General features: G+C 56.5%; 1 protein-coding gene across 1 annotated transcript in view; it reads left to right on the top strand.

Moving 5' to 3' along the window:
* Window positions 1-914: 914 nt before the first annotated feature.
* KCNK3 (potassium two pore domain channel subfamily K member 3) overlaps window positions 915-15,638 on the top strand; it is a 35,198-nt gene continuing 20,474 nt past the window's right edge. Inside the window, exon 1 of the mRNA XM_047067705.1 lies at window positions 915-1,197. Within this exon, the coding sequence (XP_046923661.1) occupies window positions 915-1,197 (283 nt within the window). The remainder of the gene's footprint in view (window positions 1,198-15,638) is intronic.

Below are 15,638 nucleotides of genomic sequence, written 5' to 3'. Positions count from 1 at the left end.
TGTTTCTAAGACAGCGGTGGCCCGGCGCAGGGTGGGGGGTGTGGCCTGGGCGGAGGGAAGCTTGGCTGAGTCCCAGTGCTGGCACTAATTCACTGTGTGCCCTTGCTTGTCACTCGACCTCTCTGCGCCTCAGTTTCCTCACCGACATAATAAAGGGCAGGACAGCGAGGCCCAAGGTCCCTTCCAGTTAAAGCATGCTGTGATTTCGGTGGAGGTTGGGGGGGTGGGGGTCGCTCTGCCCGTTCCTTTTCCCTTCCTTGCTCTTCTTTTTCCGTCATCAATTTATCTCCAGCTACCCAGGTCTCCCTGTCTCTGTCGCTCTTTCTGTTTCCATCTTTCGCTCTCTGCCTCTCTCGCTCTGTATTTTTCTGCCTACCGCTTCTTTTACTGTGTCTGTGAGTCTACCTCTGGTTTTATCTCCCTATCTGTCACACCCCCCTCTGCCTCTTTTTCCTCTCTTTCTCTGTAGTTAGAGCCGTTTCTCTCTGTGTCTAGTTATCTCTTTCCCTGGGTCTCTCTCCCTCGGTCCTGCCCGGTCTCTCCGCGGCTCTCCCGTTCGCTCCCCCACCCCTCCCCCTCCGCCAGCCCCCCTCCTCCCTCCCTCGGCGCGTCTCCCCAGTCCTTATTTGGCTGGGCGGGAGGGCTGGCGGGAGGAGGCGGCCTGCGGGCGGGGGGCGGGGGGCGGGAGCGGGGCCGGGCGGAGGAGGGCGGTGGGTGGTGCTGAAGGGACAGCTCCGCGGCGGCAGCGGCGGCGGCGTTGGCGGCGGCGGCCCCGGGGCGCGGAGCGGGTGCCCGGCGCGGGGAGAGGCGAGCGCAGCCATGCCCCAGGCCGCCTCCGGGGCAGCAGTAGCGGCGGCCGGGGCCGGGGCGCGGGCCGGGGGCGCCGGGGGGCCGGCGGCGGCTCGGGCGGGACGATGAAGCGGCAGAACGTGCGCACGCTGGCGCTCATCGTGTGCACCTTCACCTACCTGCTGGTGGGCGCCGCGGTCTTCGACGCGCTCGAGTCGGAGCCCGAGATGATCGAGCGGCAGCGGCTGGAGCTGCGGCAGCAGGAGCTGCGGGCGCGCTACAACCTCAGCCAGGGCGGCTACGAGGAGCTCGAGCGCGTCGTGCTGCGCCTCAAGCCGCACAAGGCCGGCGTGCAGTGGCGCTTCGCCGGCTCCTTCTACTTCGCCATCACCGTCATCACCACCATCGGTAACTACTCGCCGACGGAGGGCGGGGACCCGGGGGCTGGGCGCCGTGTCCCGGGGTAGTCCCGAGCCGGCCAGGGCTGGGGGGATCCCCCGGAGAGGGTCTAGGCGCCGAACCCCGCGCTGCCAGAAACCCGAGTTCAGCCTGGCTTGTCTGCTCCGCGGGGACAGGACTCGGGGGAGGCGTCGATTCCTGGCTCCGGACCTGACTCTCTGGCCGGGCCAGCCCTAACTTGTCCCTGCCAGGCTGCGCGAGGGCCTCAAGGGACTCTGAAGTGTGTGAGAGGGGCAGGAACGACCGGCGGAGGCTGGGGAGGAGGGGTGTGGCCGGGCCAGGCCCTGGAGCAGAGAGCTGAGTGTAGAGCGGCGGGGAGCGCGCGACTCCTCCGTGTCCCTGGCAGATGGGCTTCCGCACCTTGGCGTGTCTACACAGGCTAGGGCTCCAGGGAGACGTGTGGATGCAGGTACTCCGGCACTCCGCGGCACTCCCGCCTACTCCCGGTGCCTGAAACAACCCGTAACTGCTTCAGTGAGTGCCGCTTGGAGTGTGTGTATGTGTGTGTGTGTCTGTGTGTGTGTGTGTGTGCGTGTGTGTGTGTGTGTGTGTGTGTGTGTGTGTGTCCAGATCCCAGAGTTTGGGCAAAGCCAGCCAGTGCGTTTAATTTTCTTAGGGCAGCAAATCTGATGCTGGAAGCCAGATCCAGCTGTCTGCCTTCTCTGCTGTCCCAGGAAAACAGTCACCTCGCAGGAATGGCCTCAGTTCTCTTCTCCAAACAGCGGTGCAGCAGGCCACACACACACACACACACACACACCCAGACTCTCTCACAACATAGACACGGGCACATGTACACACAGGTGCACACACAAGCACACACAAGACACACACAGGCACACGTACACACAAAGCACACGAATGGATACCCAGGAAAGGGATCTCCAGAGAGGCCCTTGACGTGCTATTCAAAAAGTGTCCAGATAGGAGTAAACACCTTACTCGCTGCCCAGGACTCTGTGATTCCAGCCCAGCTCCATCACTTTTCCCACTATATGACCTTGGGCAAGTCCCTTCTCCTGTCTGGGTTTCAGGCTCACGCCCACACAATCAGGGGTTAGCCGAAATGATCTCAAGCATCGCTCCTAGTCCTGGCATGCTCTCAGCCCACCTTCCCCCAAAGCCCATTGGGATGCCTCCAGACCTCCATCCTTCCCATTCCTTCTCCTCTCTCTGGTCCCCCTCCTTGCCTTGGCTGAGCTCCCAGGGGCTCATTGCCACATGGCATAGCCCATGACAAGATGGCAGTGTTTTCCTGGGAGTCCACAGAAGTTGAGGGAGTAAAAGGCAGGACTGGACATTATTCCTGCAGTCTATCCACTTGGGACTGTGTCCCAAGGCTCCACTCCTCTCTGGGCTCCATGGGGAACTCTGCTATATAGTCTCTGCATTCCCCTCTTGGAAGAGAAAGAAAAGGGCCCCTGGAGTGGATAGGGGTACCTCTGAGTCCTGCTGACAGGGCAGAATCGTCGGACTCAGACCTGCCCCAAAAGAAGCCTCCCCTCCCCACTTCCCTGCTACCTGCCAAGATTTCAGGAGCAGTGAACAAGCAAGTTAGGCCTTCCCCCCATCTCTTCCCCCATGTGGTACCTCTGATTATGTGTCCCCTTTCTTAGTCCTGTGGTCCCTAGGTCCACAAGTAACTTCCCAACTGACTTTGCCTGCACCTTCGTTCTCCCATGGAGCGAGCGCCCCTGGACAATGCCGCCAGAAAGAGTCTCCCCAAAGTGCAGCTCTGACCATACCAATACCCTCTCAGAGCCCTCAGTGACTTCCAGCTGCCCGTGGAATCTGGCCCATGCTCTTTATCCCAAATTTTAAGGACCTTCATACCTGGCGCCAACTGTATGTCCGACTTCATTTCTCACTTCTTATTGGCATGATCCCTCCACTGCAGCCATGCGGTCTGTCTCCCGAGAACACCTTAAGCGTGCCTGTCTGGCACACCTTTCTCTCGGTCTTCTATTTACCTTGTCCAAGCTAATCTTGCAAGTCAAGCTCAGATCCCACTTCCTCCTTGAAGTCTTCCAGACCATCTCAGGCCACCACTCTAGACGGCTACAGGACTTACTGTCACGACAACCTGGGTGACACAGTGTGGGCTCTCTTGCCCCGTGTGGGCATGGTTATTTACATTTTAGGGGATGTGTTTTGTCTCTTTGACCACATACTGAATTGACCTCCACGTGGGCAGGGCCCTGTGGTTCCCATCTCTGTTCTCCCAGTGCCGGCACAGTACCCTGCCCCACGCGTGAGCACTCAGAGAATGCTATCCATGGGCTTAAGGTGTGCAGAAATGAAAGAGTGTCCTCCTTCCCCTCTATCCCTGCCATTTCCCAAAGTGCCTGTAGTCCTTACCAAGAGAGATGCTAAAAGCTGGGGGTAGAGGCAGACAGAGTGCAGTTCTGGTGATATTTGTTGATATAGTGCTGGGCAAGAGGAAAGACAGCATCAAAGCACCACCCTAGTTCTGTGGGGGCCCCAGAAAGGCACTGCCCACTTCCTGCCCCACCCAGCCATCCCTGGCTTTTTGTCACCTCTCTCTCTGGCTACGCCATCTGGCTGGAAACAGTCCACAGGGGCTCTGCTCTAAGAAAAGCCTGTCTGGGCTGTGATCAGATGGCTGGAATGGGCCCTATATTAAGCTGATCTTGACCCAAAACTCAAAGGCAACAGCCTCTGTCCACCTGATCCCTCTGGAGACCCACATAGGTCTCTCAAGGCACCAGGACTCACACTGGGATAGAAAAATGACAGAACCTGCCACTTAGTGATCGCACTGCACTCCCATCTCACCTCTTGAATCTCAGCCTTCACCACTCAGGAAAGTTGCCAGGGCAGGCATCGTTAGCTCCGTGGCATAGATGAAGACATGGAAGGGAAAGTAGGGGAAGGGACTCCCCCAAAGCCACGCAGCTGGTGAGCAGCAGAGTTAGAGCAAGAAGCTAGGTCTTCTGACTCCAAGCCCAGTGCTCTTTCCCTGCCGGTCTCTTGGCTGCTTCTTCTGCTTCCATATGCTGTGAAGCCCGGAGCCAGCTGAAATTGGCATGGCCAAGACGTGCTCAGTGATGCCAGCTTGCGGGGCGCTCCTGGGCAGCCCTGATTGGTCGAGGGTCGGCAGGGTCTGAGTTAGTCATTCACCTGGTTAGTCACAGTCTCCATGAGCTGCAAGGATTCCTCCAGCTCCCTCGTCCCTGGCCTCCCAGCCAGGAAACCCTTCCTTTGTTGTGCCCTAAGTTCATCAAACGCAAATGGAAACTCTTTTCTGGGAAAGCTTAACCTCTCTAGCTGTTGAGTCATTAAACTCCTCCGGGGCCCCAGCCCCATCTATTCATAGCCCAGAGGCTGTCAGAGCTGGAAGGGGACTCAAGATCAGCTCGTGCCACCCCCTCCTCTTACAGATAAGGAACCAGAGAGGTGACAGGAGTCACACAGCCAGAAGTTAGCAAAACCTGACTCCCCGGTCTCTGCTCCTTCCGCTTGTTCAGGATGACTCTTTACTTATTATTATGACTAGGAGCGGTAACAGCAACAATAATAATAGCGGCCACGATTTCTTGTCTACTCTTTGTCGGGCTCTATACCCTCTCGTTGGATCCTCTCACCAATCCCTCCAGAGGAGCATTATATGACCCCCACTTTTCAGCAGAGGAACCCAGGGCTCTGTGTGTAGATGACTCACCCATGGCCTTGTGACTTGAAAGTATGGCACCTGCCCAGATTCAGCTGGGCCTCTTTGACTCCCAGGCCCTGGGTTTTCCGCCAGTTCTTTCTCAACTTCGAGAACCCAGTCCAGACCCTTAGATCTTGAGGGCACCGAGGCGACAAGGCTTGTCTTCTCCCCTGGCAAATCCCTTCCCAGGCGAGTGCCTCTCACTCCAGCGCCCCGCAGCCAGCCTGCTGCTCCCTGCACCCCGGCCGCTGACCAACCCAGACCACGTGGCAGAGCGGTGCCCGGCACCGGGCCCCAGCTGAGACTGCCGCGGGCTCACAGGTGCTGTGCTCCCATGTGGGCCCCCGTAATCCTCGGGGCTCTAAGGCAACGAGAGGCCAGGTGATTGATTAGCTGATGGAGCTGGGGCAGAAAACCTTCTGTTCTGCTCTCTCCTCAGCTTCCGGCCTGGTCTCAGCTGAGCACAGGCTCCCATCACCCACCACGTGGCCTGGGAGTCCTTAGATTGTGAGCTCAAGCAGGCAGCTCATGAAGGAACCTGTACTTTTTACATCTTTCCAAGAAGGAGGAAAGTACAGAAGTGACCTGCCACCCTCTACATCCCAGAGTCCTCCGATAAAAGAGTGAAAGGAGACATCAGCAGTCATCCAAACACCCAGAGAGGTGCAGGTACAACCCTGATTAGAATCGAGGTCTTTGGGAGCCCCCCACTGGAGTTCCCTCCATCACCCCAGCCTATTCCCCTCACGACCCACCATCTCTCTTAGCACGGAGACCTCTGGTTGCTTATCACTCCACTGTTCCCAGGCCTCTGTTGGCTTGCCGGGGTGGGGTGGAGGGGCAGCCCAGCCTGGACTGGTCCTACCACCCACTTTCAATCAGCAATTCCCTCCTCCCTGCCCACAGGCCCCCCCTCTGCCTTTTCTGTGGCGGTGTAGGAAGGTGGGCCAGAGCGCCTGGGTTCGTTTCTCGACCCACCTCTCCACTCACCTCCCCACCCCCCACCACTAGTTATGCGATCTTGAGCAAGTTACTTAGTCTCTCGGAGCCTGTTTTGTCATTTACAAATGGGGAGAAGAATATCTGCCTCCCGGGATTAAAAGGATAATATAAAGGAATGCCTGGTACAGAGCAGGTACTTAATAAGCAATATCTGCAATGATTAGTGCAATTAACATTATTTTTCATGTATGATTACTAATACTCCCCACACAGAAGGGAACTGCTTGGTTTCCCAAGGATTACCAAGACCACAGCCACCTCTGCTCCCTCCTAACAGGTAGGGGACAGGGGGTTGGGGACCAGAGGCTGCCACATCCTTCCCTTTATTCTCCTGATCCCACTCTCCCAGCCCAGACTTTCCAGATCCTCACCCACAACTGGAGTCCACCTGACATCCAGGCTCAGAGGCAATGCTCCCTCCTTTGAGCAGGCAGACCCTGCAGAAAACCAGCTAAGGACAGTGAGGCACACAGTAGTAGGAGAACCTGCCCTGGACTGGAGCGAGGAAGCAGAAGTTCAGCTCCACTTAGCCCAGCTGCCGATCCTCTGTGACCATCAGTTTCCTCATCTACAAAGAGGGTGTATTTGATCAGAGGTCCTTCTGACTGTCATGCCTCCTACCTAAGTGTCCCATTCCCACCCATCACGGTTGGGGGACTGGAGACACGGAGGGAGTGGGGGCAAGAATAGGACGGAAATAGAAGACACACGCCTGGCCACAGTGGGGACAGGACAAACACAATAACTATTTTCAAAGAAAACATAAACAAGCACAGATGAGTGTAGTGCAAATCACCACCATAAACAGCTTTCAGCTGGCAGCACAAACGGTGAATCTGCGAGTCAATTTTGTAATAAAAAAAAAAACGTAAAATGATTTCCCTGCAGCCAGCCAGCCAGCAGCAAGGGAAAAGACCCAGGTTCTGACGGAGATCATTATCAGAGACCCAGATGGGCACTCCCTCACCCCCCCATCCCTGCCCTGGATGCAGGGAACTGATGTGTGTCCATAACACGTCAGGCAGTGTCTGGGGCACTTGTCACAGCCTGCATTCCCACTGCCGCCCTGAGAGGGCAGGCGTTATCATTCTGTTCCCGGCAAGGAAAGGGAAGCTCAGAGAGGTTCCAAAATTGGCCCGGGACGCTACAAATATAAAACGGTAGTGCCAGGGCTCACTCCCAGGGCCGTAGGGAGTATCTTTTCACAGAGCCATGCAGCTCCCCGCCCCCCAGCACCCCCGCCCCTGGAACGTCTGCTGCCCCTTCTGTAGACACGTCACAAATGATGTAGGATGCGTGCCAGGGTCCAGCTGTGGCCTCAGCTTCAGGATCTCTAGCCCTCAAGAGTATTTAGCCCGGAGAGAAATCAGAATTTTAGCTCCAACCCTCTTATTTTACAGAGTGGAAACTAAAATTCAGATGGGAGAAGGGGCATGGTCAAGGCTGCAGTTATTGTCAGAGCTGGCCTTGGAGCCTCCCTTGGTGTTCTTGCCCCCCTCCCAACCCCCCCCCCCGTAGGCTCTTAAATAAAAGAGCAAGCTGCCAGCCAGCCCGCTCTGCTTGCCCTGGGTCTCCTCCTGACCCGCCTGTTAGCCTCTGGCCATCAGACAGCCACATGACAAATGCCTTTCTAGGCTGTTGTCGCCGTGGGGAGAGCAGTCAAGGGTCCCAGTGATGCCGCTGCCTCCCCACTTGTCCACAATTCCTCGTTGTGGACAACTGCGTTGTCCCGAAACTGAGGTCCCAGGCAGCTCCCGGAGACGCATCCCGCACCCTCACCTGGAGCCACCCCACCCCAGGCTACTGCCACAAGTCACACCTTCCCCTTCCCCTTGTTCCGCTGCCATCTAGAACAAACAGCTCCAGTCCTCCTGGTCCTGTGGCCTCCTGGGATCCCTGTCAGGCGGGGGCCCACCTCCCACCCTCCACCCCCACAAAAACTGCCTCCTCACTATCCCTGATTCCCAGTGACACACAAGGACTCCTTAGTGAGGGGACGCACGGCTGCTGGCAATTCAAAGCAGGAGCCAGGCCTGGGAGCTAGAAACGGGGTTCTTTCTCTCTCCTTAGACAAATCCTTCCAGCTCTCTCTCGCTTCTGCTGCCCCTGAACTCACAGGAGGAGCAGACACTTCCCTGGTGTGCCTCAGTCTCCCCATCTCTACAGAAGAGATGTTCTGCAGGGGAACTAAAGAAGCCCTGCTCAGCAATGTGGAGCCACTAATGGTTTGCAAACACCGCTGTGTAGGGAAAGACCTGGTTGATCTTATTTAAACGCAGATTCTGAACCAGTAGGTCTGGAGCGGGGGGGCCTGAGATTCTGCATTTAGAAATGCAGAAACCCCCAGGGGACACTGATGCTGTTAATTCATTGTCCGCACTTTGAGCAGCAAGGATCTAAACAACCTGGAGACCTGGGAATAGACATGAGGTGTAGACTGTGGTTTTAAGGACGAGAGTGTGTAGAACTGGAAAAATCCCTAGATATCTGGTTGTGGAGCATCAGAGCCAACGGCCTCAGAGCCGGTGGATCCCTGCTCTGAGGCCGGAGCGGGGCTGCGGCTTGCCCTGCAGGACAGGAGCCCTCCGTGGAGCCTAGGTGGGGCCCCGAGCTGTGCGGTCACGCAGGTGGGGGAAAGTGAGGAGGGGAGTGAAGAAGGGCTTGTCCCCCCTGGGAAAGCCTGAAAACAGGTGTCTGCTGTCCTCAGCTCATCCACCTGGGAAGCTCCTTAGATCCATGGACAATGGGTGCCCTGGAGATTAAATGACCAAGTGGGAAACTGGCTTCTCCCTCATGGAGACTACCCATAGTCCCAAGGGGCAGTACAGCCTCCAGTCCCCATTAGAAGACGAGGTTTGGGAGCATTTCTTCTTTTAAGAACCCCAGCTTCCTGTGGGCTGGGATCCAGACAGCTAGGGCCCACGGAGGTCCCCAGGCCCAAGGTCCTCTGGCTACTAGATACACTGACTCTGCCGTAAGCGACAGTGTGGAATGCAGCTGGCAGGTGAAGGCCAAACTTTTAAGAGAGACATCAACAACCTAGGAAACAGTCAGAGCAAGGGAAGAGCATGTCAAATGAGGTACACTTGATGGGGACAGGCGTGGAAAGCATGCATGCAGCCTTCAAATATTTGCTGGGCTATTGCAAGATTAAAGACCCGACCTCAGGCTGCTTGGGCCCAAGGGGTTGAACCAGCACCAGGGGGTAGAATCCATAGAAAGACTTAAGTCCAATCTAAGAAGAACTTGCTAAAGTTGCAGCTGACCAAAGATGGACTGTGCTGCCTCGAGAGGCGGTGAGCTCCCCATCACAGGAAGCATACAAGAAGACACTGGATGAGCAAGCTGCAGAGGATGCCTGTATCAGTCAGGGTTCAATCAGAACCAGTAGAAGAGATATATTACAGGGAATTGGCTTACATGACGGTTGTGGCTAGAGTAGACCATCAGGACAGACAAGCTGGAAGTCTTTCCAGCAGCAACCCTAGATTAGTGTTTGATTAATACCTAAGGCAAGTAGATACATTAAAAAGATCACTGGGGACTAAAATAAATGGCTTTTAAAATTCTTCCCGACCTTGAGATGCTCTGATTTCTTGATCTGTAAGGGGGCAGCCTGGAGAGCCCAAGTACCCAAAGTGGACTCAGCCGTGTCCTGGGGGCCCCCAGGGCCTCCGGATCACCTTCCAAATGGAACTGTCTTTAGCCTTCATTTCAGTTCAGTTTACCAAAAATCACTGAGGTCTCCTGAGTGCTAGGCACGGTACTTGCCACCAAAAGAATAGAAAACTAAGACCCAGCTCCTGCCCCAAGGAGCCTCTGGTCCAGTGGCATCCTGAAACCACAAGTTGAATATTACCCATGCTAAATCCTAGTAAAGTGACTCAAAATAGGGATCTGAGAAGGCTTCCTGGAGCAGGTAGCACTTGAGGGAGCTTGAATGAGGAGTGAGGACTCTAGTAGGTGACGATGGGCAGTGAGAACTTTCTGGATGAGGGAATAGCATCAGTCTGAGGGGCATGAATGTACCCAAGGAAAGTGGCAAGGACAGATCCTAGAGGGGTAACTTCTGGACTCTGGTGGGTGGACTTGATTAAACCACTGGGTGCCCCATGACCCTGGATGAACCAGTGGATCACCTTAATTGAATAGTAGGTACCTCCTTGACCTTGGTTGAACCCGAGGGTGCCCCAAAACACAGCTGAACAAGTGGGTGCCCCCAGGATTCCAGTTGAACCACAGGGTGATGAACCTGAATCCCGACTGTCTCCCTTCACCCTCGCCCTGGTCACCCAGCAGACCTCAGCCCCCAGGGAAGTCCTTCCCTCCTGTCACCACACTTCCTTTTCTGGGCCACAGGGCCACTCGGGAGCCCAGACCAAATCCAGTTTTATGGATGGTATGCAGGAGCCCCAGGGCAGCACTGAACTGAAGGAGATGATACTGTCACACAACACTGTGTGGACATCTTCTGCATGGACAGCCCCAGACCCCAGCTCTCAGACCCCTTCACTCTCCTTGAGACTTCACAGCTTGGCATGGACTCAGTGTCCCTCTTCAGGAATGTGTAGGGCCTCTCCCGACCACAGCCCCAGTGCAGAAATAACCATCTCAGAAACATCCGGAGAGGCACATTCCAGCCCTCCAGCCACAGGACCATCTGGGGGGCTCTCTCCAGTGACCCAACTGTCAGGCCCCAGTGGAGCAGCCAAGAGAGAGAGAGAGAGAGAGAGAGAGAGAGAGATGCCAGACTCCCACACAGGAAGCAGCTCTCTCCTCTGGGATGGATCCAGTCCTCCTCCTAGTGTAGAAGGGCTCCCTGGGACCTTGGGGGCAAGCGGGGGTGCAGGCAGTCGCAGGCAGGAGGAAGCCTCCGATTGATGCACCAGGGGGGTCTGCCCTGGGCCGTTCCGTCCTGATCTTAGACCTGATGAGAAGCACCCACTCCCCACAGAGCCTGCCTCAGTTTCCACGGTTAGGAACCAAAGCTGCCATTAGCTGGGAGGTTTCTCTGGGCTGAGCCTGTGACACGATCACCTCATGCGATCCTCACAGCCAGTGGCACTGTTACAATCCCCATTCTACAGACCAGGACCCTGAGGCTCGGAGGAGTTAGGGAAGGCGTGCAAACGCACACTGCTGGCAAGTGGCAGAACAGGGATGTGTAAAGCACGCACAGCCCTTGGCGTATAAAGCACTTGTTCATATAGTATCTCTTCTGAGGGTCCTGTGGACCCAGAATCACGGGTATCATTACTCCCACTTTGCCAATGAATAAACCAGACTAGAGAGCATAAGGTCACTTCCTACAATCCTAAGCCAGTGATGTGGGAGCCAAATCAGGACCCCTCCCCAAACCTAAACCGCCCTCTCCCCCAGAACACAAGTGCCCTCGCCTCCTACACAGTGGCTAAAGGTAGGTTATTCCCATGACATGGATGTGGGGACATTGCAGATGCCAGCCTATGGAGGGCAGAAAGGGAAATATTGGGGGGGGGGGACAGTTGTCACTGGGTGGCCTTAGTTTCACACATTTGCCAAAGCCATCTTTCTGAACAGGATGGGAGCCCAAGACTAGAAATGAGAACAGAGTGACGGTTCTTAGGAGTGGCCAGTGAGTGAGAGAGGGGGCTTTGCCAGGGGCCACTTGGGCAAGTCACCTGCTTCCCAGTGTGTAGGGACAGGTGAGATGGCCCCTGCGTGCCGAGTAGGACACTTGTCCCCAGTAACAGCTGTTGTTTGGAGCCAGAGTGATGGGTGTCAGGGCCTGACTTAATTCATTAGGCCTGAGCTAAGCCCAGGAGCCTGGAAGTTTTAGAGTCCCCCAGCGAAGGGTCTGCAGCCGGGTTTGGGAAGCACAGGAGAGAGGAGAAGTTATTAGAATCAGCATTCTGTACTTTGGAGGCTGGGCCACTTGCCAGCCAGCCTCTAGCATTTTCTTTCCGGGTTTCCTTGGTACTTAAGAAACATTCAAGGGATGGCTAAAGAAGAACCTTTGGAGTTTGCGAGCCAAAGCTCCTGGGGCGAGCCAGGTGGCGGAGACGGCAGGAGTCGGTGGGTGGCCCCAGGAGAAGGCGGCACCCCCCTCCAGGTAAAGGGGACTGGGAGTCTTAGTGGGGTCCTAGGGACAGGCTCCACCTTCACGGCTTTAGCTCTCAGGCTGCTCTTAACCCCAGGGAAGGGAATCAGCCCCAGCGAGGCCCGTCAGCCATGTGAGCACCACTCACCTGCGAACAAATCGGGGGGCTTTGGTCCAGCTGAGCCACGTGACTCCCTCTTCAATATGACCTTGCATCATGGGTTTTCCAACAGTGAGGGTTAAACATGGTAAGACCCTCTGGGGCCGCCCTTGGTCCTTGATCCACCTCTAGGTGGGGCCAGAGAGAGAGAGAAACCTGGACCCAAATTCAGTGGCAGGCCTCCTTCCCTAGCGTGCCACGCCCAGCTCAGTGCCCCAGAGTTGGAAACACTCGTCTTCCGTGGGACCAAAGAGGCCCTGAGGTCCCCTGCCTGCCCCTCAGAGTCAGCCACTGGGTTCATGGAGGTGGGCTATGGGTCCTTTCTCAGAGCTGTGGCTAACGACAGCTTACTGCAGTTGAGTAAGGAAAGTGGGACACACGATCCCCTCCGTGTTTCTCAGTTCTCTGGCTGGGAGACCCACAGCAGGTCACATCCCCCCAGCCTTATCCATGAGGGACCGGACTGGTGTGTCCGAGCCCCCCGTACAGCTCTGACCGTCTGTGTTGGACCTGCTCCTGGCCTCTACCTCCAGCCCTTCCTAAGAAGCACACAGGGTGACACGCTTGTCCCCACTTCACCCCATGCTGGCTGAGCCCTGGAGGAACTTCCTCTGTGTCAGTCCCAAGAATAGAGCTCTGTACAGGACCTCCAAGTCACCCCTTTCGGAAAGAGAGCATTTCTGACTGTGGCCGAGGCCGCGCTTATCAGCAGAGCAAGTCTGCTGTCCCAGCCCCTGGGACAGCTGGAATGCAGGAGCCTCCCACCGGAAAGGGCGGCACCCCGGCTGGAGCTCCCACAGTAGTCCGTGGGTGGGGTGTGGGAGGCAGTCACGGTGCTGGGAGCAGGCTGACCCCAGCCAGCGCCGTCTGACAGGGGGTGGCCAGGAGAGAGGCTGCAGGGTGAGCTCAGGGCGCTGACGCTGGCATACTTGTGCAGAACAAGGGCTCAGCTTGGCAGTGGATGGCATCACAGCGAGCCCTGGGGTCCTCGGGATTCTTTGAGAATCACTGATTCAGTGCAACACTTCTCTCTTCCAGATGAGGAGACGGAGATGCAGGGCGGGGGCGGAGGGAGCTGGAGAGTGAACCACAAGTTCACAGAGCCAGTCCTCAGACCCAGCCTCCCGGCCCTTTCCACTCCCTCAGTATGCCCGCACAGTCATCCCTCCACTCCCTCTGGTTCTCTGAGCATTTTCCATGTGTCAGGCACCACTCTAGGCCCCAAAGACTCAGCTCCTTACAGTGTCTACAGTTGAGAGGAAGTAGGTAGGTGTACCCAGGGCTATGTGGTCACAGGTAAACAATGTCATCTCACTGGTAACAAGTGCCAAGAGACAGCAAAACAAGAGGATGTGGCAGAGACAGGGATGGGCAGAGGGTTCTACACGATGCAAAAATCAGGAAAAGCCTCTGGGGGGCAGAAGAGGGAGGGACAGCAAATGCGAAGTTGCCCGTGGGCCACAGTTGGGCATGTTTGAGGAAGAGCGCAGGAAGGGCAGTGAGCTACAGCATACTGAGCCAGGGGGAGGAAGCGTGGAAGGGTTGGGTCTTGCAGGGCCATGGAGGCCACGGTCAAGAGCTCGGATTTTGCTCAAGGTGTGACGGAAGTCACTGGAAGATTTTAAGCGCTGTGTTGTGTGATATGACTAAAGTTTTTACCAGATCCCTGTGGTAGGGGTCAGGGGAGGTCAGGTGGTTGTAATTCAAGAGGGAAAAGCAGGGAGACCTGCCAGGCTTCCGGTGGCCTGAGAGAATGAGGGTAGGTTGGACCCAGGTGAAGACTGCGGACGTGGTGAGCAGGCATGAATTGAGGGCATGTGTTGGAGCAGAGTGGCCGGACCTGATGCCTGTGTTGGGGAAGAGGAGGGTGGGAGAGGACTGTACGCATCAAGGAAAGAGGATAGTCAGGGGTGGCCTCTGACCTAAGCAACCGGATGGAGGGTGAGCATTGTCTGAGACGGAACGCAAAACCCGGAGAGTAACAGGTTTGCTAAAGAGATGAGATTCGAGAACTTCTGTTTTCAGACATACAAGTTAATTTGCAGATGCTTATTACCAGCCCCTGTGGGCAGTTAGATAGACAAGTCTGCAGCGCAAGGGAGAGGTCAAGGCTGAAATACAAATCTGGGAGTTATCAGATGGAAATAATATTTAAAGTCACGAGGCTAGATGAGATCACCTGGGAGGAGCGGGGAGCAGGGGAGAAAAGCCCAGGGCCAGCAGCACCACCACCGCCCCCAACACGGGGAGGGAGGGAGAGCAGGAAAGGGGGCCTGCCAGACACTGGAGAGGAACCTGGAGACCAAGAGCAGTGTTTCAGGAGAGAGGGAGCTGTCAGCTGCCAGCTGCTGCTGGGAAATCAAGTCAGATGACCGCAGGGAAACCACCAGTGCAATTGGCAGCCTGGCGGCCATGGGAGACACTGACTATGAAAACAGAGGGCCACGTTCAACAGCTTGTTCCGGGAGCAGAAGGTGGTAGGGGCGACTTCTGTATCTGTGGAGCCGGAGGTGGAACAGAGGGACCAGGTTTCAAGAGAGGCAAGGGAGAGAACGCACGGCCGTCACGGCTCCCCGTCTTCAGGCCTTTTTCATAAATGCTTCGCAAACCCTCCTGCAGAGGCCCGTGAGCAGTTATCATTATGTCCATTATGCAAACGAGGTCCAAGTTCCAGCTCAGTTATCAGCTCAGGGCTCCCAGCCAGGGATCCAGTCCAGGCCCATCTGCCCCCAAAGCCCCTGCTTGTCGTGCAGCAGCCCCCCAACCGGCCCCTGGTTCTGCCAGTCTCTCCTTGCTGCTGCCTCCCCCGTCTGCCCCGTCGGCCCCACCTCCCCATCCATCCTTGTCCTTTGATCGTTTCTGCCGGCTTCCAGCGGTCTTGGCCTCTGCCTCCCTCCTCTGGGTGAGCTCTGCTTTTTCTCTTTGATCCGGCAAGTCCGTCTTCAGCTGTGTCCTCAGCTGGGCCCTGTGTCCCTCTCCCTGTCAATGCAGGATGTCCTCACACCTCTTCTCAAAGGTGGGGGGTCTGCAAGCACAAGGGCCTTGGGGGAGCCCGGGTATGTGGGATGGGAGTGTGGTTCCTGCCCACCCCGCAGCTGCTGCTGGGGGCTCTTCAGGCCGGGCCCAGCCGCAGTCCAGTCCCCACTTAGCACTGAGGGTCCCGAGATGCGAGCTCACAGGCCACAGATGCACGTGGAGGCAGCCAGGAGTGGGCAGCTGGAAGGGCCAGGCATTCTTACCCTGATGGATCAAGACGGGCCTCAAAGTTCTTCTCAAGAGAATGGGACACATGGGAAGCGGTGGTCAGGAGTCCCAAATAGGGCGGCATAGCTGACAAAACGAGCCACCTGGCTGCCACCACATGCCTCCAGAGAAGAGCGGGACTCAGGACCTCAAAGTCCGTTTTGGAGCCAGATGATTCCAGCGGAAAGTCACGAGGCAAGGCCTAGAGACAAGTAAGGTAGAGAGGAAACCTG

Source organism: Lynx rufus, unplaced genomic scaffold (genome assembly GCF_022079265.1).
Source record: "Lynx rufus isolate CCGP_SWC_20201006 ecotype Redwood Valley unplaced genomic scaffold, mLynRuf1.p SCAF_8, whole genome shotgun sequence".
Taxonomy (NCBI): Eukaryota; Metazoa; Chordata; class Mammalia; order Carnivora; family Felidae; genus Lynx; species Lynx rufus.
Note: the sequence above shows the minus strand (reverse complement) of the source record. Positions and strands in the feature narration are given on the sequence as shown.